This window comes from Pyxicephalus adspersus, chromosome 5 (assembly GCF_032062135.1).
Source record: "Pyxicephalus adspersus chromosome 5, UCB_Pads_2.0, whole genome shotgun sequence".
Lineage (NCBI taxonomy): Eukaryota > Metazoa > Chordata > Amphibia > Anura > Pyxicephalidae > Pyxicephalus > Pyxicephalus adspersus.
The window spans coordinates 67,593,135-67,620,888 of NC_092862.1; the positions used below are offsets into that span (position 1 = coordinate 67,593,135).

Here is a 27,754-nt window from a genome sequence, read left to right on the forward strand (position 1 = left end):
CTTTCAGATATTCTTGTCTATTGTATTACATGTTTTGAGGTCTGCAGTAAGCTTTCAACATGAAAAGACCAATCCATAATACATTTTGATATTCTTATTATTGCATAAATAAGCAAATTCTCTGTGCCTTCTATTCATCTTATTTTTTAATATCAACCTGTCTGGACCACTTCTAAGATGAACAAAATATCCAGCTGGGGCAGTAGACATTTGCCCTGACTAAAGATTCCTTATCTGAAGAACTTAACAATTCTGCCCTGACTTAAAGAGTGATTTACTCCCCTAATTGACCTTGTGACTGGTCTCACTAAAACAGAAAATGACAAATAACCAATTTTTAAGGAAGTAAGTAAACAGGTAGACAGTGGAATAGCAGTTAATATAGTGTACTTGAGCTTTGCTAAAGCCTTTGACACACTACCCTACAGACGGTTAATATGCAAGTTAGGGTCAATACCTTTAGAAACATCAATCTGTAAATGGATAGAGAACTGGCTTAAAGACCGCATCCAGAGAGTAGTAAATAATGATTCATACTCCGAATGGTCTAAGGTTATTAGTGGTGTACCCCAGGGTTCAGTGTTGGGACCTTTACTCTTTAACATCTTTATAAATGATATAGAGTTTGAGAATAAAAGTACCATTTCTGTGTTTGCAGATGACACCAAACTATGTAATGGAGTTAAGTCCATACATGATGTCTATATTCTACAAGCGGACCTGGATGTACTGTCAGACTTGCCTGGATGTACTGTCAGACCTGCCCTGATTGGGCAGCCAAGTGGCAAATGACATTTAATATTAATAAATGTAAAGTTATGCACTTGGGCGGTAACAACATGCATGCTTCATACTGTCTACGGGGAATACGTTTGGGGAGGTCAGAAATGGGAAAGGGTCTGGGGATTCTGGTAGATCATAAACTTAATAATAGTGTGCAATGCCAAGCTGCAATATCTAAAGCTAGCAACGTACTTTCCTGTATTAAAAGAGGAATAGACTGCAGGGATGGAGACATTATCCTGCCCCTGTACAAAGCATTGGTCAGACCACATCTGGAATATGCAGTAAATGACTGAACGAATAAAAGGAATGGAGGAGCTCAGCTATGAGGTGAGATTAGCTGAACTGAATCTATTCTCCCTTGAGAAGAGACGTTTAAAGGGGGGATATGATCACCCTGTATAAATATATAAATGGTCCATATAGAGAACTCTCCTCCCAACTATTCACTTTAGGAGAGTTACAAAGGACAATATATTTGAGTAGGTAAAGTTGGAGTAGGTAAAATTCTCTAAAAGGGTCCCTTTGCTTTGAAAATTTGTCCAGTTACTCTTTGAAGTGTTGTTACAATTGGAAAAAAAAGGAAAATGTCTAAAAAAAAGTTTTCCAATGGGTCAAAGACATCAATAGATAAATAAACTGATAATGGATCTAACCTTTAACTCCTTTAACTATCTACTATCCATATTTGCTATGCTATGCATGCAAGGGCAATTGATAATACAAGGTGTAACATAAATGTTAAAATGCATCTGTAGACACAACTTTTTCTTCTTCATTTGTTTTAGTTGCATTTTGTTTTAGTAAAGAAAACAACAGAAAGAAAGAAAAAACATTAGAACTAGAGATACACTTTAATATCTCTTTCAATGTAATAAGCAAAACTTTCAGAACACCCCCGCCAGGATGGTTAAATATATATAGCATCCTCTTTGTTTTCCATTACTATGTTGCCAATTCTACATCATTTACGTCTCATGCTATATTAAGCATCTTACCTTGCCAACGTACAGAGGGTCTGTTCCTGTATATTCTTCCAGAACAAAGAACTGGTTCCATACCCAGCTTCTTTTCAGTCGATGATGTGGGAATGGTTTGTTCTCTGCTTTTTCATCCATTTGATTCATCAGCTGACTTGGAATTCCAAATCCAGCTGCAAAATCCAACAGCACCATGTAATAGATATACAACCCTTGCTGGGCATAGTTCGTCAAATGTTGCATTTTTTATTCTTTTCTTATTACTTAAAAAAAAAGTTGTGTAATCCGTGATGTAAAATAAATATAAGAAGTAGTAAAAATATCTTTGATCTTGATTTAGTCTTTGATAGTTGTTCTAACAGCGGATTCCTAGGCAGTGGGGAAAAAAAGAACAGAAAGTTAATATGATGTCTTCAGTTGGAATAATATTTTCTGCTACATTTTGCTGGATTCTTTGCAAAGGCAGCATGATAATAAAATATGAACAGTGTGTTTAGGAACAAAGGGATCTCTTATCTTCTTATATATAACAAAGTATCTATGAACACAGAAACATTGGGGGTTGTAGTTAGTGGGGAGGGTTACTTCACTTTGGCCACTTTGATTACAACAGGGTTCCACTGTGTTATTGATTTGCTGTAGTTAACAGCAAGCTTTCAAAAATACAGTATTTATGATCTGAGAAGCCCTTTGAAACTGCTGAATATAAGCATTGCCTTCCAGAAAATAGAATACCTACCAAGCAATTTCCAAGGACAGATGCTTTTTTTCTTTTTCTAAATATATATTTTGTTGCCACACAGTTGCACATAGTTATTTTTAAGGAAAATCTGTATCATCACTGACCTTAATTATTATTTTACGCTGGCTGAGGCATTCAACTGTCACGGGTATTTTGCAGTTTTATAGAAAAGCATAGAGGTGCTGCTAATGTGACATAGCCAAGGATTTCAATGGTCAGTTAATCATTATGTGATACACATGGAAGATTGGGGGTTTGATAGTCACATGCCATTGTGTGATGTATGTGCCGGTCAGACGAACAGATTGTCTTTCTTCGGGCTGAATGTTCAGTTTAGGTAAAGGAATGTCTACATCCAGTGGAGGGAGCTTTCTCATCAGTCAAGTGTCTTTTGTTGTCATGAAGTCAGATTAGCTGGTGACCTCACTCTGTGCTATTGAGCACAAAAACTTTCTCTTTCACAGTTTTGTGGGACTTAATGAGGTGGCATTGCACTCAAGTTACTCTGTCAAAACACTCCGAACATCTTTTATAACATTAGTGCTCAAGCTGCTCTATTTAAAGACCCTCTTCTTTCCTTTGTCTTTCTCCCTTGTCCTCATTCCATCTGGCTCCCATAAGCAATTGCAGCACTGTTTATTTATGATCTGACAATTCCATGATAATACCTTTTGTAGGGTCTTTCTACCTTAAATTTATGATAGCAAGTGAACAGCTTGCATGCATCTAACAAAAAAAAAATCGAATATACTAACTTTTCTTTCCTTTTCAATCTCTAAGCATTTCACAGCTATGAAAAACAGAGCGTGCTAAAGTATGTAAATAAGTATGCAAAGCATAATTTGTTTGATGAAAGGATTCAACACCAGACGTGACAAGTGGAGTGCTTACTACTACAAAATTATATATAAGCATTATTATAGAATTACTATTTTCAGAAATAAACACAGTATTCTCCAGCTACACCACTGAATAGTCATCTACCCATCAACACACCTTTACAATGTATTTTCCTTCACTGATACTAAAGAAACACAATGGACCTGATTTACTAAAGCCTGTTCACTTTGCAATCACAGTCTCTATGATAACTGATTGCGCTTTTATTATATTAAGCCCAATGGTTCTATTACTATTTCCATCCATGTTCCACATATTATGTTTTGCAAGCCCATACTAACAGGCCTTCAACATCAATGAGTACTTCAAGTGTGGGGCCCAGAAATATGGAATTCCATCTAGAAATACAGGTGCCCAGTGTTAAGAAGCACAGTGTTAAGGAGCACACAGCACACCATTAGTTTTATTGGTGGTGGCCCAGGTCATGTAAGTCTGTGCATTGCTTGTCTCTGTAACTTGCAACTCATTCACCTTTGGCTCCTTTGGCCCTTTTTGGAATTACATATGAAATACTTAAAATAGACGAACACATTGGGGTTTTGTAATAGCTTTTTTATTACATATTTTTCAGATAAGCAATGCCCCAGGCTACTTAGTGTTTTCATTTAAATGGACATCTTATTTATTTGAAAGCAAAGGAAGGTGAAATGTGCCTGCTTTACACACGGGGCACAAAGGTTGAGAATAAAGCTTTTCACACACTGATCCTGGGACAAAAGTAGCACAAAAGAACAAGATGCCTGAAAGGGGGCTTTTCAGTTTTTTTTAACCCCTCTTGAAGCAGTAGTCTATGTGTACTAGTATCTGGAACACAAAGAACTTCCAATCTTTCCATCCATCCAGCCATGGGGTTATTTTTTACATCCACCAAATAAATAGAAAATGTAGAGAAATCCAACCTTTCAAAATAAAAATGTTTTGGCTAGAGTTGGGTTTTAGACCATTAGCGATAAGTAAAGAGAAAAAGCAACAATGAAAGTATTCATTGAAGAACGGGCATCTAAGTATGTTGTGGCAAAGTTGAACAGAAAGGATGCTTGGGCATTTTCTCCATTCTGGTCATACAAATGTTGCAGTGTTGGGACAACATATAATAGCACAGAACTTGGCTTTCAGTGCAGTTACTTTAACAATGACATGCTGCGTGTAGCTATTTCTTTGATTTAAATTAGGCAATCAAGTTATTTGCATGTCACAGTGCTGGGACAGGGAAAGCATTGTACTGTGGGCATTATCTATTAGTGACTTTTTGTACAGTTCAGCTAGAGAATTCCCACCCACATGCTGAGCCGTCTTCAGACATTGACCTATAATGGCTACAGCTCACTTATGGCGTCTATGCGTTTGAATTATGTGCGTCACACCAGCAAAGCAGAAAATTGGTGATAAATGGATACATCCAATTCTAGATCTCCACTTATCCTAGTTGTTTGAACCACTTAATGTTTAACATATATTACGTTTCAGCTTCCAATGCTTACTGATTTTTTGAGTATATATGCTACATGATTTCATAGCCTTAAACAACTACATTTTTAATTAATACTTACAAGCATCACTGAGCAATTAGATCATTTACACAATATATTGTTTTACTTGCTTACAATTAATCTATTTGGTACCTTTCAAGAGCATAAATGTGTACTTTAGGATGTTTACATTTAAAAGTGTATGTCAGAATAAATACGTGTATGTACATTTCGCAAAGGTTTACACTGAAATTCAAAGCGATGTTATCAGCCCTGGTGTGTTTACCTCTGTGGGCTACAGCTCAGGCTGGAAATGTGGAAAGAAAACATTTTGTAAATCAAACCAGGAGCAAACCTGGGCTTTGCTGCGCCTTTTATACAGTGTGTAGGCATTGCTACCTTTGACGCACATTACGGGTATGATTGCCATTTAAAGGAAAGGGGGTACTTTGGAGAGGGCACTTTTTTCTATAATGCTCCCCAAAAAAAGTTTACAAACAACATTACTTTTTTTCTCTGCTTGTTATACAGTCCAATCTGAAAGCTGCTAGCTCACTCAGTCACACTGGTGTATATTTCAAGGTCAGTCATCTTTCATGAAATTGTTACAGAAGAATACAATATATTGGCAGCAATCCAAGCCATTCATTAGCAGTAAGAGTGACAAATAGTAGTTCCATGTTCAAATGTCCTAATGAAGCTGTGGTCACTTTAATCACACAATCATGTGCAAGGGAGATCTTGTTAAATATCTTATTAAAAATGTCCTTAGACTTGAATGGGTATTTGAAGTCACCCAAGCTTCAGTTGGGCTAAATGAGCATTCTTTTCCTTTAGTAAATCATTCCCTTCGAGATGATTCATAAAATCAATATCACATTACACTGTTCTAGTTACATGTAATTAACAAAGAATAATTAAATGGTTGTTTGTCTTGCATTTGGGAAAAAGTCACACTTAAGTAAATTCAATGTAGGTCTAATAAAGGAAGACAGGCTATACCACAGGCGTTATACATTTTGCTGAATTCATTGTTATTCATTTAAGACAATGCAGTGAGTTTCTGCATCACATTAACTGACAAGATTCTAAAAAAAAAGAAAACTTGCTTTTGTTGTGCAGATTTGGGGTAGTGGGTAAAGATAATAATGTTGTGGATTAGTTTCTTTGTATAAGAGTTTAAAAAACTGGGAACATGTACTGGTGTTCATTGAACCTTTGACCTTTTCTGGGAGTCTGAATGGAACATAATATCCCTCCCAATACAATGTGGTGTTTATAGTGAACCAAGGGGCGTGGAGGTCTGTGCCCTGCACCTGTCTATTCCTCATTGAGATTGCATAACAAAATTTGGAGAAATGGAGAAAAACTCAATTGGTTCAACATCTTTGTGTTTCTTAGTCTGATTTCCAAAATTCATAGTGTTATATATAAAAAGTAATTTAGGTTTACAAAGTAAACCTATGTGGATGATTCAGTGGTAGTAAGGACTAGTAATTTAGCAAAGTACTGCAACGTTAATGTTAATGAATAATGTGAAGCTGTGCTTATTTTGCATACCCAAGAATATGACTAGTGGAATTTACTTTGCAAACTAAAAGTTATCTTCGCTAAGTGTATAGACTTTACCCCTTTAGTAAATATATCCATATATATATCCATATATACACATTATTATTTTCTTTAAAAAGTTTTCCTACACTTTAAAAAAAAATACTACCTGGCTAATGCATGCTATGGCACAAATAAACAGAAAATGTATTCTCCAGAAACAACATACAGAAATCACATGCATATGTGTACTACTAAAAAAAGTATACAAATGCAAGTTTTTAAACAAATAATTGGAAATAGACTCTTATATTGGTATAGACTTTCATTTGGAAAATTATGCAACTGTGACTTATGTAGGCATGTTCTTTTAGGTTTTCAAACACGTCTATTTCTCTATGTGAGAGCTAGCCTCAGGGTCCCTGATAAGCAGTGCATTTGTATGTATTGTACCCTTCACCTCCTTCTGTTAAAAATTCTTAATGTATATTCCATTCACTATTTTTTTCATGAGGGTTGAAATGATACTGGTCCTATACAATGACCGTACGTACTCTTCAGGTTCAGTCATTTTACTGATGTTGATATAAAGCTCTTCAAAATGTGCACAGAACTATAATACAGATAGTGGTACCTCCACATTCCAAACTGCCTAAATTCCTAAATTGTGGTGCAAATTTGATGGGGCATTCTGTGTAGAGCTGGTCCTCGCCCTCACATTAAGCCTGCCATAATGATGAGCCATTTGAAAGGGGCCATAAGTCAGGAAGAGACAGATGGGTCTTGACTGCATGGGAAGATTGACATTTGCATTTTGGAGAATCCTAGGATGTAGGGTTCTGGGCTGCTTAAACATACTTTAGTGAATTAAGAGAATTTAGTGATGTCACCTACATTTTAGACCTATGACTGTTTTATGTAGACTGAAAAACAATTTTGGATTTCCAGAAATCAGTAGCAAGTGGAAAAAAATAGTTTTCTTTCAGGTATTTCCAAAAATTTAGGTCAGGTCCTTATGTGTTCCCATTCTTTATGCACAACAGGGAAGAAAAAGGAAAGGGAAGATAATTAAACAAGAGGTGCTCTGTTGCCTCCACTATGCATGACGCCTAATTATTGGCTACCCACTGTTCTGAATCAAAAAACTAAATATAGAAAAATATTTTGACATCCATACGGTAGCTTCTCTCAAGTTCAATAATAATTTATGCTCATCTGCTTACCCAAAATGTTAACACAAAGTTTCTTAATAAATATTTTATATTTACTTTACTTAGGCTACGTAAAGACGTCGAATAATTCGCGTCCGATAATCGCCTCAGAGCTGATATTGGGCAAGAATCTGGCTTGTGTACAACGCTCGCCATCCCAATGACCGTCCTGGTGGATCCGCGGACGACGGGCGAGGAACAATTGTAATGAAAGTGAATGGGGAGAGAGTGCAGTGGGGGGAGCAGAATGGTGCTGTATGTGCAGCGCTCGTTCATGCAACGTGAAGTCGTTTGTCTTTGGAAAGGATCATAAAAGATCCTTTCCAACAACAATTATTGCACGTGTGTACATAGCCTAAATCATTTTATCTTTTTAGTATTGAAAAAAATTACTTTGTGTTTCAAAGAAGAATTTCGTAAATGACGCTTGAATAAACCAGCTCAGCAGGAAGCACAAAAATCCCTGCAAGTTTATGTTTGTTTGCAACTATGCAAGTGTATTCTGTGTCTAAGCTACTTATAGTGTGTTTTGTCATTAAAGGAATATAGATTCAAATGGGCCAGTTACTGGTTCATTATTCAGAAGAAATCAAGTGGCAGATGTAATTTTGTTCACACTGAAAGATGAACTTTTTAGTCTCCTGTGCTGTGTAGTTAACATGATCGTCATAATTTTTGCAAGCAATGTCTAAGGCAATGTCAGAAGTAATATAGTTATTATGCATGAATGTCTTTTGAGACCTACAAAGGCAAGGACTCACAGGGTTTAAAATACAAATAAGGAACACGTTGCTAAAAAGACGCACACATTTGTTCTATAAATCGGCATACTGTAAGTGGATTTACAAAATAGATACGGATATTCATGTCCTACAGCTTTAGGCCTCGTTTCATTAAGGATGTGCCTATTTCTATACTTTTAGGGGGAAATTACATTAAATGTGAGTTATTCTTTGTAATAAGTACTGTCTGTATTATTTTAAACAATAGTACCAATACCCAGTTGTAAGCAATTATTAACACCTCCTTAATGTGATAAACAGCAATGAAATAGAAACACTTCAGCTGATAAATGCAAATGTATTTCTTTTATATCTGTAAAGCTAAAAGCTAGAGGTCATACAAACATACATTCAGACTTTTCTTTTATGATATACATAGGGCCTGATTATTTAAAGTTCCTCAAGACTAAAGAAGATAGACTCTTATGGGCGAATCTGTGTGATCCAGCAAACTGGAATGGATTTCTTAAAAATATCTTCTCCAGTCTTGGATAACTTTACCAAATCAGGCCCATTGTATATTGTGCAGTGAAGAAGTACATTCTCTCTATAAAGGGTTGATATAAAAGAATCTTCCATTATGCGATAACAGTATTCTGCCCTTGTCTATTAATTGTATTCCTGCAATTTCACATTTGTGATATCCACAGCTGGTAAAAAAATACAGATGGTCATGCCAAGTGTCATCAGGATTTTCCTTTCCTCAGCCAATCAGAGAGCACTAGAGGTTTTGAATGGGGAGACTTGTCCCCATTTAACCTCTAGTGCCGTGGATCGCACACAGGAGGATTTCCAGGGCTGAATGAATAAATGCAGCCCTAGTAATCCTCCTGTAATGATTTCCTGGAACTTCTGATAGGTCCACAAAATCAGTTTGCCGAAATTTCGCAGACACATCAGAAGTTTGAGGAAAGTTTTGTGAGAATGCCAGAGGTGCTCATCCCTACTAATGAGGGAATAGGCTTGCTACAGTGAAAGTTGGCACTGTTACCACTGGCCGGTACTAAGGAGCATGTTGATTTAACTAGCAGACTGGATGGTTCTATTTCTTGGATTAAGAGGTCAGAAGAATTGCCTATGTCAATGAGAAAAGTGCAGAGCTGGAAATTAATAGGATGTGTGTGACCAATGTGGATAGGCAAGAAGGGATGTTGATTTGCTGGGAACAGAATCAGGACTAAGCAGTGATAATAAATACAACCATGGCACTAAAATTTTACTAATTAGAAAACACTGATTGTATAAGTAGGATAAATCTAAATTATTTGGGAGGCTTTTAAATTAATTAAACTCTCTTTTACACATATTTACAATTATTTTTCTAGCATTTACATTTTGGAAAACCACTAAACGTATTAACATGAACTTCTAAACTTGCCGTCAGAACCCTGTAAAATCAATGCAACTAATGTAGACCAGAAGATAGTTACAATGGCCCGGCATGTGAAAGCATATATTATTAAAAAGCCATAGTTCACAAAAAAGCATTTTTAGCATCTGTGCGTCACTTGACACAGTGGTGACAAGTACAGAGAACCAGGCAATGTGCTGATCAATAATATTTTGCAATTTTTTGTCACATCGACTCTTTAAAATACATTTCCAGCTCTTGATGCTCTTGCTTACCTGCTGATACCTAGTCTCACATCTCAGTATGGTGCATTCCGTGCTATTGCTAAGTGTGGTAAAAACAATCAACTGAGCTGTAAAATGTTTAAAACAGCATTGTGCTGTTGATCTCTGCCTATCAATTTGCTCTGTGGCATGATACATAAATGTAAAAGCTCACAGTTGGCCCCATTTATCAATGTGTGTCTGTCTGTGTTGCCCCACGGCAACCAGTTAGACTCAAAACTGTACTGGAAAATCAAAGTTATGGAAATAAATACTAAATATAGTCATTGGTTGATTACAGTACTTATTATACACAGAATGTTATACAAATACTAGTGATTGTTGGCAAGTCTCTACTACACACCACAAATATGGGAACTGATGAGATATTTCAAAGAAGTAAAATAATGTGCAGTCTTGAAGGCTCTGTCTGTCTAGCTGATAATCCTATCTGGGACTCCAAGAGTATTACTAAGTTGTCCGGCTGAATCACTGTATAAGGGTGCAAATAGTGTGGTGGCTGAAATACAAAATAGATAAAGGAGATCAGATCTATTTGTTGGTGTGTATTTCCCAAGAAAGCATTTGCACAGATATTATTATATTAATATAACAAATTTCCTGGAACACAATCCACTTTATCAAGTAAGCACTAGCATAAAATATCTGCATATATACTGAGGCTTGTATATAAAGGTCTAGGCCTGTGTTGTACATATGGGGCCAAAAGGCTAATGTCCATATCCAGGGAACAAATACTAAACTAGGTAAAAAGAGTGTGCTGAAGCCGGGAAAGTAGGAATACTCCGTCTGCAATAGGAGGAGATATAAAGCGCCCCAAAACGTTTTTAATTGTGTAAGTGTAGAACTCAACTAAAAGTGTCCCTATCCTCTACAGATGCCTGTATTGGTCTCACTGGTTGCTAGGAGCATGTCTTGAAATTTGTGTAGCAGTTAACAATATGGTTCTTCATATTTGGCCAACCATAAACAGTTCTAGCACACAGTAGTTTCTGCCATCACACTTTCACACCTACAGTTCCATGCTGATCCGTGTAGAACCTCCTGATGCCATTCACAAAAGAAATGACTCGTGTTGCACATAAATATCATTCTCAGACCTGACTACTGCATCATCAAAGATGTCCCTTTATATTTTACATCCTGTTTTCTAGTTGTATCCTGTTTTTAAAAAATTTTGTAATTTAAAAGGAGGACATGAAGCTTTGTAAACACCAGAAGAAAGTCTACTTGCATCAACAACACCTATAAGTATTGATATCCGTGCTACTTTTTAGTAATTTATAAATAACAAACTGTTATCAAATAGCATTTATAAGGAGCATTTAAAGAATCCCACCCAGGAAGGATCAAAAATGGAGTACTGAACATTACTCGCTAGGCAGTGCCTTTGTCAAACACTCTGAGCATAATTTACTAAAAAAGTTTAGGGTGTTCACTTTGCAAAGCAAACTGTCACCTTAATATAACAATTCAATTTATCCTAGTAAAAAGGTATTTGTAAAGAATACCAAAATATAAAGAAGGAAATGCAAGTCAACATGATTTTTGATACACATGATTGAATGATTGAAGTCAGTAAAGCTTCATCTCATGTGATAAGCTAAATGAAAAAATCCCCTGCAAAGTAAAAATTCACTTTGTCATATACTGCTATGTATATTTTTTTCAATTGCAAGCTCACTGTGAATGTTGTATTTTCTAAGACCAAGGCAGTCCTGGAAAATAATATGCTGGTACAAACACTAATTTTAACAGCAAACGTTTCTTGTCTGCCTTCTTAAAAAAAAAACTTTTTTCGTCCCTGTCCCCCACATGATAATATTCCCTTGCATTTCATTCATTTAGGATTATTTTAATGGGGGTTGATACACTAAATACTACATAGAAAATACATGAAAAAAGGCACCGTATAACGCCCCTTTGTAAATGAGGCTCATTTCTCCAGATCATCAGAAAATAGTGGTATGTGTATACTAGGTTTGTGACACATTAATGTGAATATGTAAATATATAAAATAGAAATAGAGGCTTTACTGATTGGAAGGTATATGATTGATGATGATACCACGGCTTAAATTAAAAAAAAAAAAATCTTTGAGAAAGTAAAAAAAGGTTAATTCTACTACGAATGCCAGCCCCCGTCTTTATGTGCTGGAATCTGTACTTCATACTTTTGACTAAGTTATGTTTTTTCTTTTATCATTCATTATTTTAAGATCAAATGATGGGTTTCTAAAGCTAAGTTGATCAAAAGAAAGAAAGATCAAATGCTGAAGTCAGAGGGTGAACTGTTGAAAATGCTGTAGAGTGCAAAACAATACTGGGGCTGAAGCAACTTTAACATAATTTTCTACTTGGGTGTATATTCTTCAATATTAAAAGTTAAAGTTAAACTTTTTATTTTAATTTTTGATATATTAAATGTCAAGATTCTTGTTTGTAATCTGTGGGCCAATAAATGTTTTTACTTTATTTCCTGACCTCTAGAAACAACATAAAAAAGGAGTAAGCATTTTAGAAGTAAATATCCCTCTTAGACAATGTTGCCATAAAGAATGTACACTTTGCCTGTTTGTGTGACAGTTTAAAATGTTCGATTTTCTCTACTTTTCTTACCAGTCCTGTCGACTGTGATCACCTGCACAAATAAAGAATGAATACCCCTAAAAGGGACACAGAAAGCAATAAAAACTTTATAACAGAAACTAATCCCTGCCCACTCTATGGGGAAATATGTTCCTGTAACAATTGTCAGAGTGTGCTATCACTTCACTTTAAACAAATCTGCTCTTGATTTTGCCAAGGTTAGTACAACCAGAGATAGAGGTTTCTAAAGGTATATTCAGTTGTTGACTTTTCCTGGTGTCCTCGTCTGTCCAAAGCTTTCCTAATGTGATGAATCTCTTCCCCTACCAACAAGGAGTCAATAAATGTTAAATAGACAATGCCAAGCTGGACGATTACAGGAATAGTTAATATCTGCAAACATTTCACCTACTTAAACACGTTTAGATGTGTATTTTAATGAAACGTAACTTCTAATTTTATTACTTAACAATATCCAAAGATACCTACAGTAAAGGAATAAAGTCTTTGCTAAAACTTTGTGGCTTTAATTAAAAAAAGTGGAACAAAAGTAGAGCAGTTGCTCAGAACTTCCTGTTGAGCATCATCTTTGAACAGAGCACCTAATCTTGGAAAAGGGTTTCTTTGCTACTTAGCTGAAGCAGGGCCAGATATATTCTAAAGCAAACACTTGTCAACCAAAATGATTGCTAATGAATGTTTAGAGGGAAAGTAGGCAGACTTTGTTTTATTGAGAGAGAAGGGGGTAGGATGAATGGGAAGCACCCAATGTAACCTATTAGAACAAAAAAAAAAAAAAAACTATTGTTTGTGCTGGACATTTAGTAATCCAGCATGAGTAGTACAAAACGATACAGGAGGCATCTGTGTTAACACCAGATTTTTTATTTTGAGTTGATTAATGTGAGCTTTTTTTCAAACAAACATGGAACAAGCAAGTCGGATAATGTGATTGGTGTCAGAAGAACCCTATTTTTTCAGACTTTTTTTTGGTATGGCAACAGATCCTACTTCCATGTAGAAGGATACAAATGTAGCTTTCAAATTATGGGAACCACTTTGTAAATAAAAAAAAATTGGTAGATTGGTACGCCTATCTAAGATTCATTTTCACCAAATTTACTAAGATAAGCATATTATTCCGTGAAGAGTTACAATTTGCTTTGCTTAGTGAACAGTATATAATCTTTTTGTCATATGTTTATATCAGTTTAATAATGAACACAGATACAAAACCAGGCCAACATTACCAAAAATTACCAGAACCTCCTCTTAGAGAAAGCATGAAATAGTGTGTTAACGACGGCTATGGGACAAATTACTGCTTTTTAGTTTAACTGTCCAGACAAAACCCCAATCTCACGGTAGCTCTCTGAAAGTGAATAGAACTGTTTCAAAAGGTACAAATGTGGCTTTTGGCTCTTTAAGGCAGCGTGAAGACCTCTATGAACTCAGTCAGGCTGGTGGTCTCTGTAACCAAGTTATGTGTATTTCCATACCACACACTGGCAATCATTAATCACTTGGTTTTCACTATAGAAAATGTATATAAAAAGCAGTATTATATATTTGCTGTTCAGGAAGAAAATAAATGGAAGGGATGGTGCCTTTCATTTTCAGCCTGCATTGGAAATAAGATGAAATTTAAAAGGTGACTATAAGCAAATTTTATCTAGATTAACATGCCATGTTTAAATAGTCATATAAGACACACCTGACACCTTTTCCAGTTTTTAAATATTTTCAGGTCAAATTAATAATATGTTTATTAAACTATACATTTTCTGAAAGTAAGTGAAAAAAAAATCAAATTAAACCTGTGACTACTAATAATTTAGGATTTCTAGGCAAAATGGGAAAACATTGCAGCTGATGGAACACATACTGTGATGATTTATGAACATTGCAAAGGTGCTGTTTTGTCAGCAGTACTGCATTTACATTATAAAATAGTCCAAATGATGTGTTTTGGTAGTATTGCTGTTTAAAGTATTTTGATAAGAGGATTATGGTTAATACAACCAAGAAAAGTGTTAAACTGTGACAATTAACAATATTTTAACCATGCCTCTACAAGAGCTACATCCATAATCCTCAAATAAAACTGTATAAAGTGGCTTAAAAAGGAATTATCTCTTCTGAGTTGAATAACCAGCAGTGGATTATGGGTTTGCTAATAGGATGCTACCTATACTGTAAATCCAAGATATTACAGAATTTTTCTTCTAATGAATACGTAATATTCCAATTTCTGTATCAACAAAGTCACTATATTACACTGATTTAAAATAAATGCTTGTCTAGCATCCAAAGGAAAATGTGATGTCACCCCATGGCATGTCCCATTATTCAGTTCACACACCAGGATTGTTTTATGGCAGACCCAGGCCGGTGGACCGGCATCTCTGCCATTTCCATGAAGGTTCACTAAAACCGACTGTATTAGTTGACTGGTCAGAGTCCATTTCTAATTTCAAGGGGTGAAGTGCTTAGTTGTATAGGCCAGGACTTCATGATAACAGCAGTCTGATTTATCACCGTATTGCATAGGGTACATCTGACCATTGTTGTTTTGCTTTATATGCCCTTTTGTAAATTAACCCAAGCGTCTCCTCTCCCTACAATAGAGTGGAATTAAATATCATCATAAGGGAGCCTATGGATATTTATTGGAAGTAAAGTCTTGTTCGCTGGGGATTCAGATCAGTATATACAGTAGACTTTACCAAGCATTAGCAAAGTGTTTAGCCAGCTTCAAAAAACTTTCTATGAGACTTTAATGTACCCTTCAGTTCCAGTTTGGGTATGGTAACATAACATTTGGCAGTGCTGGTTGGCACTTTAAAACTGTTAAAGGCTTTTGACAAGTTTCAAGCCCATCTGTAGGCTACTTATTTAAAGTGACATCCAATACTTTCATTAAAAAGTTTGTTAATATCCTCAAACTGGAATAGAATGTACTAAAACGACTTTAGGGAGCTTTTCAACTCTGGCTACAAGCTTTTCAAAGACTTTGGGGGAATGTATTGAACATTTTAACAAGACCTTACTGTTGCTCCCTGTGCACAATTAGAGATACAATGAGTTCCTTGCAGTGCATAATGGTTTACTTTACATACCACATTACTATGTTAGAGACACAGTTGCAAGACAAACTTTATGCCATTAGACAACTAATTTTACTGTCTACACTTGAAATTGCAATCAAAATGTAATTTACTCTCGTCTTTTAAAAGAGACATGAATCAAAAAGTGTAGTTTCAAATGTAAGCTCCAATGATACCCCACTCACCTAATATTTTATAGGGGTCGGATATCATTGTAATCTTTTGCTGGTAACACTGTTTCCAAACAGCCAACTTAAGCTGCGTACACACTTCCAATTTTTATCGTTCAAAATGAACGACGAACGAACGACGAGCGATCGATTGGGCAAAAATCGTTCGTAAAAAAAGTAACCAACGACGCCGACGAACGAGGAAAGTCGTTGGAAATGAACGACCGGACAGGCGGATCGGATTGGACGACGATCGTTGACCATCGTTCGTGTGTACGATTGTTCATTGATCGTCCATGGTCTGAGCATGCGTGATGAACGAACGTTCGTTCACTTCCTGTCGTGCACGTCACTTCCTGTATCGCTCAAACAATCGCATCTATTGTGTGTACAATATCTACGAACGATCGTGTCGTTATCTGTATGTACAGGATCGGTGCTATACGATCGTTCGCAGATATCGTGCAGGATCGTTCGTCGTTCGTTTACCAACGATAATAATTGGAAGTGTGTACGTAGCTTTAGTCTACTAGAATTCAGCATCCTTGAAAATGTTAAGCCAAATCATTCTGGGAGTTGCAACAAGCTTTTGAAGTGACATGTTTCCATCATGAGATGTAAAAGCAACATACCTTAACTCTATAAAAAACTCTAAAAAACCCAATAAAAAAGCCACTGATTTTGGAGTGGCATATAATATATATTATAGTTTAACGGTATATGCAAAATGTATTTCCAATATATTTCATTGACAAAGCTGGTAAGATACATGAATGCCTTGGTCTTCTTATATCGAATTCTTTCCTCTAGGGCAGCAAGTAGCTACATGGCACAACTCTATGAAGTAGCACTGGAAAGCATTAGCATCTCTGGGTAATTATTCTTAGAAAAAGACTAGACTAATCTTGACAAGAAATGTGGTGTAGGAGAAATTAAATTTAAAATAGATGAAAGGTTTATCGCATTAGCATTTTTACATTGCCAGATTTGAAATTCAGAGTATATGTGTAGAATCCTCTGTTTCTTTGTCCCAATATAGCAACACAAGGAACAGTCCCTTTCTTTTTCAAAGCACTAGAGTCTCCAAAGTCTTTGTTCTGTAGGAAAAAAAATCACTCTCTAAGTTGTGTGTGAGAGCTCAGCAGAGGCAGCAGTGTGTGAATGGGCACTTGGCATGGAAACTTGATGTGTTCCCCTCTCTATTCTACAAGCCGGTTTTAGAACAGTGGATCTGCTTCAAAGAGATGCTGTGACATGATCACCCCTAGCAAGTACCCATTGCTCCTCTATTCACACTGCCAACAGCACTGCTGCTTTGTACTGTATTCAGTTGGGTCCTCTGCTTTTGCAAATGAAAAGGGACAACCTCATTGATACCTTGTTAGGGAGTGAGTGGAAAATACAAAACAGACACCCATCGCAATTTCCCCGCAGCTATTTGAAATGAATCCAATTAATAAACTGAAATTCTGCATAGGAGTGAAGAAATGATTTCTCATTAATTTCTGCCTTGGAGCTTGGGTTCATAGTCAAAAGCACATATATACATAAAAGAAAGTAATGAAGTGCTTATTTGATTTAAGTACAGTGCACACATAAAGAGCATTTCCACTCTACAATATTTGTATCTCCAAAGTAATAGGGTGTAATGTAAGTGGGAAGTCTGCTCTATAACATTCCCTCCAGCAATGCAACATTTCTAATCCCAATTAGTATTTCAGAAGAAGTGTTTTCTCCCCTTTCAGCATGGTAAATCGACATTATGTGTACATGAATAGAAAACAATCAGCCTCATTATTCAGACTTGGTAAAGATAGCTGGAACAACCTTTTCCATCATACTGTCACAAAAGGTGAGAAGGAAATTAAACCCAAGGAAAAAATGTGGCGAGAAGTCTCCTTAACGTCTTATTAAATAAGTCAGGGATGCATAGTAATCTAGGTATTAATAAAGTCAGCTTAGCATCATTTGTCCATGACTTGCCAGCACATTACTTATTTTAAGTGGAAGTTCAGTTTGTCCTCAGATTGTTAAGTCATACATTTACATTCCAGCTTTGAAAGTTCAGTAGAAAGTTTTACAGCAATTTTCGAGCCCCTAACCCCATTATAGACCCAGGCAGTACAGAAAAAAGTGATGATATGCAAAGTTCAACCATTAAGTTTACTACATACAGGTCAATGATGGATGCATTTTAATTACCTTAACTTTGCATTGTATTTGCAAAAATTGCATGTACATTTGAGCTACAAAAATGGGAGTACAGATCTTTCCTCCAAATGATGAACACATCCAAAATTCACCCCAAAAGACGTATTAAATCTCTAAGTGACAAACATATACAGCATGTAGTTAATGTTCTACAATTATAGTATTCTATTGGAAAATAATTTGTCATTATTGTGTTAATGGACCATAGTAAGCATGAATATTCACTACATATGCTTATTGATCAATTGTACGTGGCATGCATTACATTACACAACTAAAAGACAAATGACCATGACACAACAAAAGTTCTGGGTCATTGGGATTTTTTTTGCATGCATAGCTAAGGAGAATTGTTAAATTTTGCACACTTTCATGTTTGTCAGTTTGTGCTAATGATAACTTTAAAGAGAAGAAAGTTTATCAAAATTCAGTAGTATTATGTATATATTTTAAAATCTTTTGTTTTCATATATTTTTAAACAACCTATGTGTCATGACATTAAAATATATACATTCCAATCTCCATATATGTCTATTGACATAAGTGACTTTTTAATCAAAAGATTTAACAGCTTTATATATAACACCAATGACATACAAATGTTAATAAGGACATACCTCTGTTTCTCCTTTGGTCCAGATTTTTTTCTATCAAGTCTTGCTTAGTCCACTTAAGGTTCCTGTGATGTAAACCTTGTCATTATTGTAAAACAACTGTGCTGTTCTTCAGTCTCCTAAATGAGGAAAACTTGAATTGTCACTTGTGGGGGCAAGCAACTTTCACTGAGAACTGAACAAGAGAATTTCAAAAAGACACACCAATCAGCATCTGTGCCTCAATCTGCTATTCTCTCTCCTCTTGCATCCCAACCCCTCCTATCTAAATCACTGAGCAAGCCCTCTGAGACTTATGTAAGAAGTCATTCACAAGTGAAAATCTCAGGATGCATTCACTGTGCTCCATTATGATAAAAAAGGCAAAATTGTCTCAATCTTCTCATATTTAAATGAATTATATATTTATCAAAGACCATGTTGTACATATTCTTGTGGAGACTTAAAATCAAATAAAGAGGACAGTTTACAAATTCTCTTTGGACTGTCTTGCTTCAGGTAGCTTGTTTCATTAGGCTGACAAACAACATGCATATAAACTGTAGATATAAGCGAGCCCTGTAACCTTTCTTTATATTTCTGAGATTAATTGGATGCTCTCTGTACCTAATTAGAGGCTCCAGTCTTTTAATGTCGCATATCCTTTTATGCAAATAAACAATGCATCTGGGCTGGCCTTTTAAATCATTATTAATTAGGAATTACAGTACTCCTGGAGAATGCTGTCATTATTAGCAGCAGCTAGTTACATTTTTTTGTTTGCTTTAGATTGCTGGCAGTTTACTAATTGTAGAGATATTATATTGTAGATGAATGTACATCCCTGCCATCTGAGCAGCAAGTTATATTCAGGAAACTTATTGGATCTTTAATTCTGATGAGTCACAAGGACACAAGGATATCTCTCTGTGCTATTCTTTTCTGAAATTGGAGCTCTAGGGAGAAGAAACATGATGGTTTTGTTTGCTGTGCAGTATTTAATATACCACCAATTAATTATATTTCGTAATTAGTGGCTTCTTTTACACAAGAGGAATGTATTTTCTTGCTCATCTCAAGTCTATAAAATAATCTGATACATAGATGATTCTGCAGTGTGCTGTTTGTTCTCAGCGTTTCCATGCAACTTGCTGGTCTTAAAATAAAATTACATTAGATATGTGGGATCCATTTATTTGTTTTACAACTTGAAAAAGGAAAGGAGTTTATGTTCACTATATACAGCTAAGTAGATAGTCCATACAACCTCATGCTGCTGATTACACATTAGAATCAGAATGCAGCCAAAAGTTATACCTTCAAAATGAGAAAAGGAAGAATAAGCTCCCCTTCCTTCTCAGAAAAGGCATGAGGTGTGTAGGCTGGTATGTCAAAGTGCAGAAATGATGAGGTCCCCTGCCATGCTCATATGCCCTTCAGCACTTGGGTGTGATTTAAGACTGGGATATCTACAAAAAGGAACATTGTTTCAAAAACAGTAATGCTTGATGGTAAAATGGACCCGTTGCTGCCTATATCAGCAACATATTTACTATAATTATGTCCGTGGGCTGGAGCTTAGGGCAAAAGGGTTAGTTAGGTTAGTTATAAACTTTACAGAGTATGTTAGGCTTTTTCTTTTTTGTGTTTCCTCTTCTGTCCACCTCTGGATCTTTGACTATATCAAGAGAACTACAGAATGAAGTGGTGTTCAGGAAGCATGAAACCATGTTTGGTGGCTTGTAAAATAGAAAAGTATTCTTGCATATCACGCAAACAACATGCTGCATATGTTAACACAGTCTAGTTAGTTTTGATTAAAAATTGTTATTTGTCATAAAAGTTGTAGCTAATTGTATTACCATTCAAGAGTGGTTGGGGCAGCATGATGTCCACATATGGTCCACCTTTGGATAATGCTTTGCCATGGAATGCTGGTGGACTTGGGGTACAATGGTCATGTTTAGTTCATATGCACCCCATTAGGTACAACAAGATTTTGGTAATCTCCATGGTGGGAGAGCAATATGTGTTCACAATGTTCAAAAGTGCTCCTGCAAAATAATGAGTGGTTTGGTAGACCATCTGATATCAATATTCTGTCCTAATAGAGAACAAGTAAGCTACAAGTAGGGTACTTGCTCTCTTTTTGCCGACTACTAGCATTTTTTCACTGTATCACTCTTATTCAGTATATTAGATTTTATATTTTCAACTGTATTTTTGGTGTTACATACTCTTTTGCTTGCCCTAGTATAGATTCAACCAAATAATTATTAAAGCAGAACCAGAGAATCTCCATTTTGCACAGTTGCCTGTACTGAAATCACTTTGCTTACACACTGTAAGCTTCTGTTAGTGTGCATTAGAATGTGCAGCAAGTTAGATAAAGTCCACCTAATTTCCTGGCTGATGCACATTCAGCATCATCTACACCACCCTATCATGACTTTTTTTAAGCATGGAGAACTCTTGAAATAACGCTCAGATCTTAAACAAATTCCTGCTATAATTACTATATCCATAGCTCACAGTACATGGTGGTCGTTGGGAAGAATGCCTTAGACATTTCTGGCCAGTAAGAAGAATGTCACTACTACAAAAAGCCAAAAAGATCATTGGTGTCACTTAAAATGATCTTAAAATTCTTAAAACTTAAAATTAAAATGATGATGAGTAGCACAAACTTCTCATTGCTTAAGGAACTCCTAGCAACCTCTTGAGGAACCCTAAGGCACCATAGAACACTGATCTAGCCCTTTCCTCCCTAGCCTCACTGTCCCTGTCATTTATTGATTATATTAAATTGTCATTTTTTCAATATATTTTAGGGACATGTGCAGAGAGACCTCTGTTTTCTTACAGATAACAACTACTACATATTGGCAGTGCCCACTGGCTGCTTTCTTAGGGAAACAAACTTAAAGTTAAAATGGGATTTAACAAAGTTCTAGAATTTTGGAAAATGGCAAAATATAATATTATATTTCTTTTATGTTGTGTTTGATGACCATGTTTATTTTTTATTGTGACTATGAATTCATGTAATTTGGTATTGATTGTGGTGTTTATTGCTATTCTGTTATTTTGTTACATCTGAAAACAAATTTATGTTTCTTCTGTCTCTGACAGTAAGTTGCTAATAACGTATTTCAAAGCAATGCGTGATAAGTACTTATGATTAGTTCATCTGAAAACTCACAATAGTCCTATGGAATTATGATATATCTTAGAAAAAAGAATAATGTTGCCCACGGCCACAAAACATAGAAGGATAGCAAAATGGGGGCATTGTCAGAAATTATTTTGTCTTGCTGTAACTGTTGAGCGCTGTGGCGTTGCATGTCCCTCCAGCACTGAGGAGTATACCTTAGTAAAAGTCAGGGGTCTATGTGCATTGACAGGCAACAGTGGCTTATAATAACAGAAATACAGGCCACAGTAATAACCACATACTTTCCATATATTGTAAGCCTTGAATGTTCTTTTGCAAATACCAACAAATTGTCTGGTACTATTAATTCGATGGTAAAATATATTCTGACAGTGTACTAGTTCAGTAAAAGTTTATATAATAAGACAGTGCTGTGTGTGGAAAATTACATTTTCAGGATATTGTACCAGGCAAAAGTTTGTTGCTTGTAGGTACCGGTACTTTTCATTTTGGGAACATTTTAGCATAGAAATAGGGTGTCAGGGTTGTGTAGAGTGGCATGACTTTTGGTGGTGGCCTTTTGATGGCCTTTACTATTGCTCCATATTGTTTGCTTACAAATTAGTATATTTCCAACTGATAGCCACTAACATTTAGGGCATTTAGGTTTATGCAGGACATTAATGTACCTGTGTTAGCATGCATTATGTTTCACATTAATATGTGTTTATTAAGGCATAAGGCATTGTGTTGGGGTGCCATTTAAAGTGAATGGCAGCTCAACATGAATTATGTATACAGCAACATGTACATGTAAATAAACACTTAGGGCTTTATTTAAAAAACAGGGAATCTGACATTCCCTCAAATATTCCCTGGTGGGAAACTTCCAGTTCCATGGGTTTCAATGGCAGTAATAAATGGTTAAGGGAATGTCAAATTCCTTCTTTTATAAATAGAGCCCATAGTGTTCTGAAAGAACATTTTATACTTACCCAGAGAGTAAAGCTGCGTACACACTGCCAATTTTTGTCGTTGGAAAGGATCTTTCACGATCCTTTCCAACGACAAGGGGCTGCAAGATGCATGAATGATGCTGTACATACAGCACCGTTCATGCTCTATGGAGAGGGGAGGGGGAGAGCGACGGAGCGGCACCCTGCTGCGCGCTCTCCCCTTCACTTTCATTACGATCGGCTGTCGTCCATCGTCCGTGGATCCGGCAGGTCGGTCGTCCGGACGATGGACGACACCGACTGTACACACGGCAGATTTTCGCCCGATAATTGGCCGATGCCGATTATCGGGCGATAAAAATCTCACACGTGTACGTAGCTTTAGGGCATTTTCCATCTGTGTTTAGACGTCATACTGCCCTCCATTTTTTATCAGGCACCCTTCTATTCAAATACAGTCATTCAGGAAGGCACCCAGTCATTTAGATGTTTTGATTGGTTGTCCTTTGTGTGCACTTAGATTGGATCTTAGGTCGCAGTCAGATAAGTAAAGCAGTATACCTTGGAAATCCACATAGTGGGAGTTTTCTATTTCTTTGCATAGTTTGAACAAGTTATAAAGCATTCAATGCCCTTTACTGAGGCATGTTTGAACTACTTTTAACAAGCCTATGAATAAATATTGTAGGAGTTAAAAATTTGAATTGAACAATAAACGGTACATCATGTGCCAGTGGTCACGAAAATGAACAGGCACAAAAGTTAGTTGTCACTCAGGACTAGCTATTTATTTCTTGTTTTTATTTTTACACAGTTCAGTACGCTTTCAATAATCCTTGTAATACAGAGGCTCTGGCATTTCTTTCTTCGACTTTCTAAAGAAATAGTTTCACATTACTGAGAATGTCTTGCAAAAGTGAATCATCTCCTATTTGAGAAAAGCCTAAAAAACCCACCAGACCAAAGATGTTGTGATGAATTATGTGACCAGGTAGTCAAAACAGCTCATCCACATGACTTGTCAGATTCCATTTTACGTCTTTCAGTTTCTATATCTCTTTTTGTCCTCCACTAGGATTGTAATGGGCTGGTACCCCAGCCAATATGTCAATACATGCTTCACTACACACACCGAAAAGAAGACTGCTTTTGTTTGGACCCTGGATGGCTGGGTGGTTTTATGCATCAGCAAGCAGAGGCTTCCCTCACAGTAGGAGCTGTGCAGTAATTGCCAGAACAAATTATACCGGGGCAGTCTGTTCTTTCTCCTTTTGGAAGGCAAGTAAAGGATGTGTGAAACTTAAAGACAACAACGATGTTGACTGCACACAAAGCAGCGTACAAATAGATTTGATACAGTTGGAAAATGATCAGACTATGAACAATGGTTTTAGGATATGCCTTTTTCATGGATGATAATATGCTTTTAGCTTGTTATGTTTAGTAGACTGACAATGCACAAAAACAATTTCCAATGTTGTGACATGGATTTTAACACCTTATTCATTGTTTGTTTAGGTCACATATAGTAAGCATAAACATATCAGATTCAAAGGCAGTGGTGCACTTTGTACCTCCTCCGCCTACAACTGAGAATGGCTCAATTTGAGTCTTATGTATGAGTTGTTTTTTTTTGTATAAAACTGTTATACTGGCTGAACACTGTAATATATTAATCATTAGCATAGTAATCCATGTTTGTCTTGTTTAATTGATTATGTGTTGGTATAATTAATAATAATTTTAGATCATTATTACCAGTTACATGACATGAACTATAAAGTGTATGTACAGCCATTTTTAAAGATAGTTATAGTAAAGATTTCACACCTTCTCAGCTAAATTAATTTGTGCTTGTGTCCTGATGGGTAGATTTGCCCTTTCTTCAACAAAGATGCAGCTGGAAGCAAAAGGAAACCTTTACAAAGTGCAGGGAATTACATTCTAAGGCAGTTGTTAATGAAACTGGTGCCCCATTGCAAGTGACAGGTGGCTACAAATTTTGGAAAGAACACAAACACAAAGCAGTAAACTAGGAAGCCAGACTTGGTCATGGCTTGTTTTTTGTGCAGGGTTGAATTTGGTAAGGGTGCATGGATACATTTACCTTGTGCACTTTTTATTACAATAAACTAATGGTGAGCAAAGTTATCTATTGCCACTAGAGCATCTATGCAAAAATTTGATAATTTTCTTAATATATGCAATAACCAAAATATTATATAATCCATTACACCATGAAATCAGAGAGCATCTCAAAGGGTAATTTGACATCAGCTTCTCACATTGTGCATTGGAAGCTGTAGTCGGGGAAAAGCTTAACTTTGTAGCTGAAAAATGACCAGTATCGTTCTTTGGTCCACTCTTTTCAAATATTGGATTCCAGGTTTGTTAATCATGTGATAAAATGTGGGCCTTTCTATTATCAGGAGTCTGCAGTGGTTGTGATTTTTGAATCTCTATCCATTTCAAATTGAGGTTCACATACTATCAGATGACCTACAAATTTGTCTGTGTTGCACTAAGGATGCCAGCAATAAATATATAAAAACTGAAATACTAAGCAAGTAAAGTATTTCACAAATTTCAAGGTCCAATCTAGCTTTAATATTTTATTATCCATAGTGTGCCAATATACCCTTTTACAGTCCTTGCTGTGAGAAAGCTTACAATCTAATGCCAATAATGTATCTACAAACAGAATAAATAGATTTAGGTCCATTTTTGATGATGCAGGTGCAGTTCACTACCTGTATGTTTCTGCACTGGGAAACATAAGCCAAACACCCTAAAAAAATATGCAAATTATTTAGATAAAACCATGGCTATGACTGAATTCTGGATGGCAGTGCTGCAAATTATCAGGAATAATTTCTTCTTTATTGAAAACACAGGCATTGGCCGAAATTCAATTACTGCAATAACCCACTATTATCCATTCTATTTGGATGCATATCACTGTAGTAATGCCATTTTGTGCAATTTCCCTCATAACAATTGCTCCATTATAAACTACTAAGAGGGGTTGAGAATCACTGGTATTATAATTATTACAAACTACAGAATGTTAAAGTACAATGACACGAGTGGTAAATATGCAAAGAATGCTAATACAAAAATCTTTGTATCACATTGTAGTTTTTTAGAGGGCGTGTGCATTGGACTAGTATGGGATAGTCTATAGCAGTGTTTTTTGACCTTTAACACAAGAGGGAACCCTTGAAATAACTTTCAGGTCTTCATGGAACCCCTGCTATAGTTACTTCTGTGTATCCACAGCTCATAATACATTAGCATGGTGATCAAAAGGAACAATTCATGTTACATTCCTGCTTAGTAAGAAGAATGCCATCCTTACAGATAGTCAAAAAGATCATTGGTATCTGTAAACTGGCATGAGAGGCAAAATTGCTCATTGCTCAAGGAACTCGCAGCAACCTGTGGAAGAACCCTGATTGAGAAACATTGATCTATGGGTATCTCTTTGTCCAACATTTGAAAAGCCAACTAGAGCAGAACCAGAGCAGAAGGCAATAATACCTTAAATCCAACAATGTACAATAACCTCACAAGTTTAAGGTTTTTTGCATAATTGTTAACAGCTGACTATGGAATATTCACAAACAAATATTAGCACTTGTCATAATAACATTTATTAATACATATAAATTGTATATAAAAGTATAGTCATGTATGTCAGAATATTGGTTATCATGAGCTTGCTTAAGGTCCCGAGAACAGAATCACATTTATTATGCTAGACCACTGTTTAAAAATTTCCCAAAGTCTCTGTGCAGCCATTCCCTTTCTACATGAATGCCCTCCACTAATAGCTAAATTGTATTTCCCAGCTAACAGGTGGGGACCATACCTGTATAATGTGTGTTTTGTCAGCTCCTTGTAGTGTCCATCAGAAGCCCTTTTCCCGATATGGATAAAGTGTTGTTACTCTAAACCAGGAAGTGCCTAAAGAAGGACCTGAAAATGGGAAACATAAGCTAAACACCCTAAAAAATATGAAAATTATATATATATATATATATATATATATATATATATATATATATGGCCTGATCACCAGGTGTTATTTCAATGAAAGCCCAAGAAAAATGTTGAAACTACCTTTTGAAAAAGTTTGAAATGTTTGTCACTGTGTTTACATATACTTTATTAAATATTCTGCAGTGCCATTCAAACATAACATTTAGCAAAATGTGGAAATTACTCCTATTTTTTGTTTGTTATGAAATCTATGTATAAAGCATTGAACAACATCTAAGTAACATTATGCCATGCAGGATATAATCCCCCCCTTCCCAGCAGAAATGTTTAAAAAATTTCTTGAGGTTACCTATTACTTTTCTCACATTCTGACTTTAGTTATTATTACATTTTAAAAAATTCAATGTTTAGATGTTTCTTGAGGTTATATTAGTTTTCTCACATTCTGACTGCATTTATTATTACATTTTATTTGCATTACATTTCTTTTATTTATCACCTGGAATTACTTTTGCAGTTGTGAAAAGTTAGTTACATTTGCTGAATTGTTAGTTACTGTATAATTTATATCTATATTTTATATAAACTTACCTTCTGAAACCGGCATCTTGAAGCTTACATGCCCTCAACCACCCAATGTTTTCCTACGGTATTTTGTCTGTTAAGAACTATTGTAACAGGATTTCCATGATTACTTTTTCTTTCAGGTATCCTGTCAAAATGTATAAGCATTTGTAGTACAAGTATGTGGAATATTTTTCTTTTTTATTTAATCTTTTGCAAGATATGTCAACTTCAGCCCACTGGTGCCCACAGGGATTTTGGTTTCTGCTTCGAACATCACATACCAGTTACTTCTGCTTTTATCAACCCCCCAAAGCAAAGTGTATTACATTTGTTTAATTTAACCCTGCAGTA

General features: G+C 35.9%; 1 protein-coding gene across 3 annotated transcripts in view; it reads right to left on the bottom strand.

Moving 5' to 3' along the window:
• CDH20 (cadherin 20) overlaps nt 1-27,754 on the bottom strand; it is a 197,012-nt gene that overhangs the window by 30,756 nt on the left and 138,502 nt on the right. For 2 of the 3 annotated variants that reach the window (XM_072411837.1, XM_072411836.1), the window contains one exon: nt 1,782-2,132. In XM_072411837.1, the coding sequence (XP_072267938.1) occupies nt 1,782-2,006 (225 nt within the window). In that variant the 5' untranslated portion in view covers nt 2,007-2,132. Of the gene's footprint in view, nt 1-1,781; nt 2,133-18,748; nt 18,920-27,754 lie in introns of those variants that run through there. The other variant, XM_072411838.1, reaches the window with a different exon arrangement.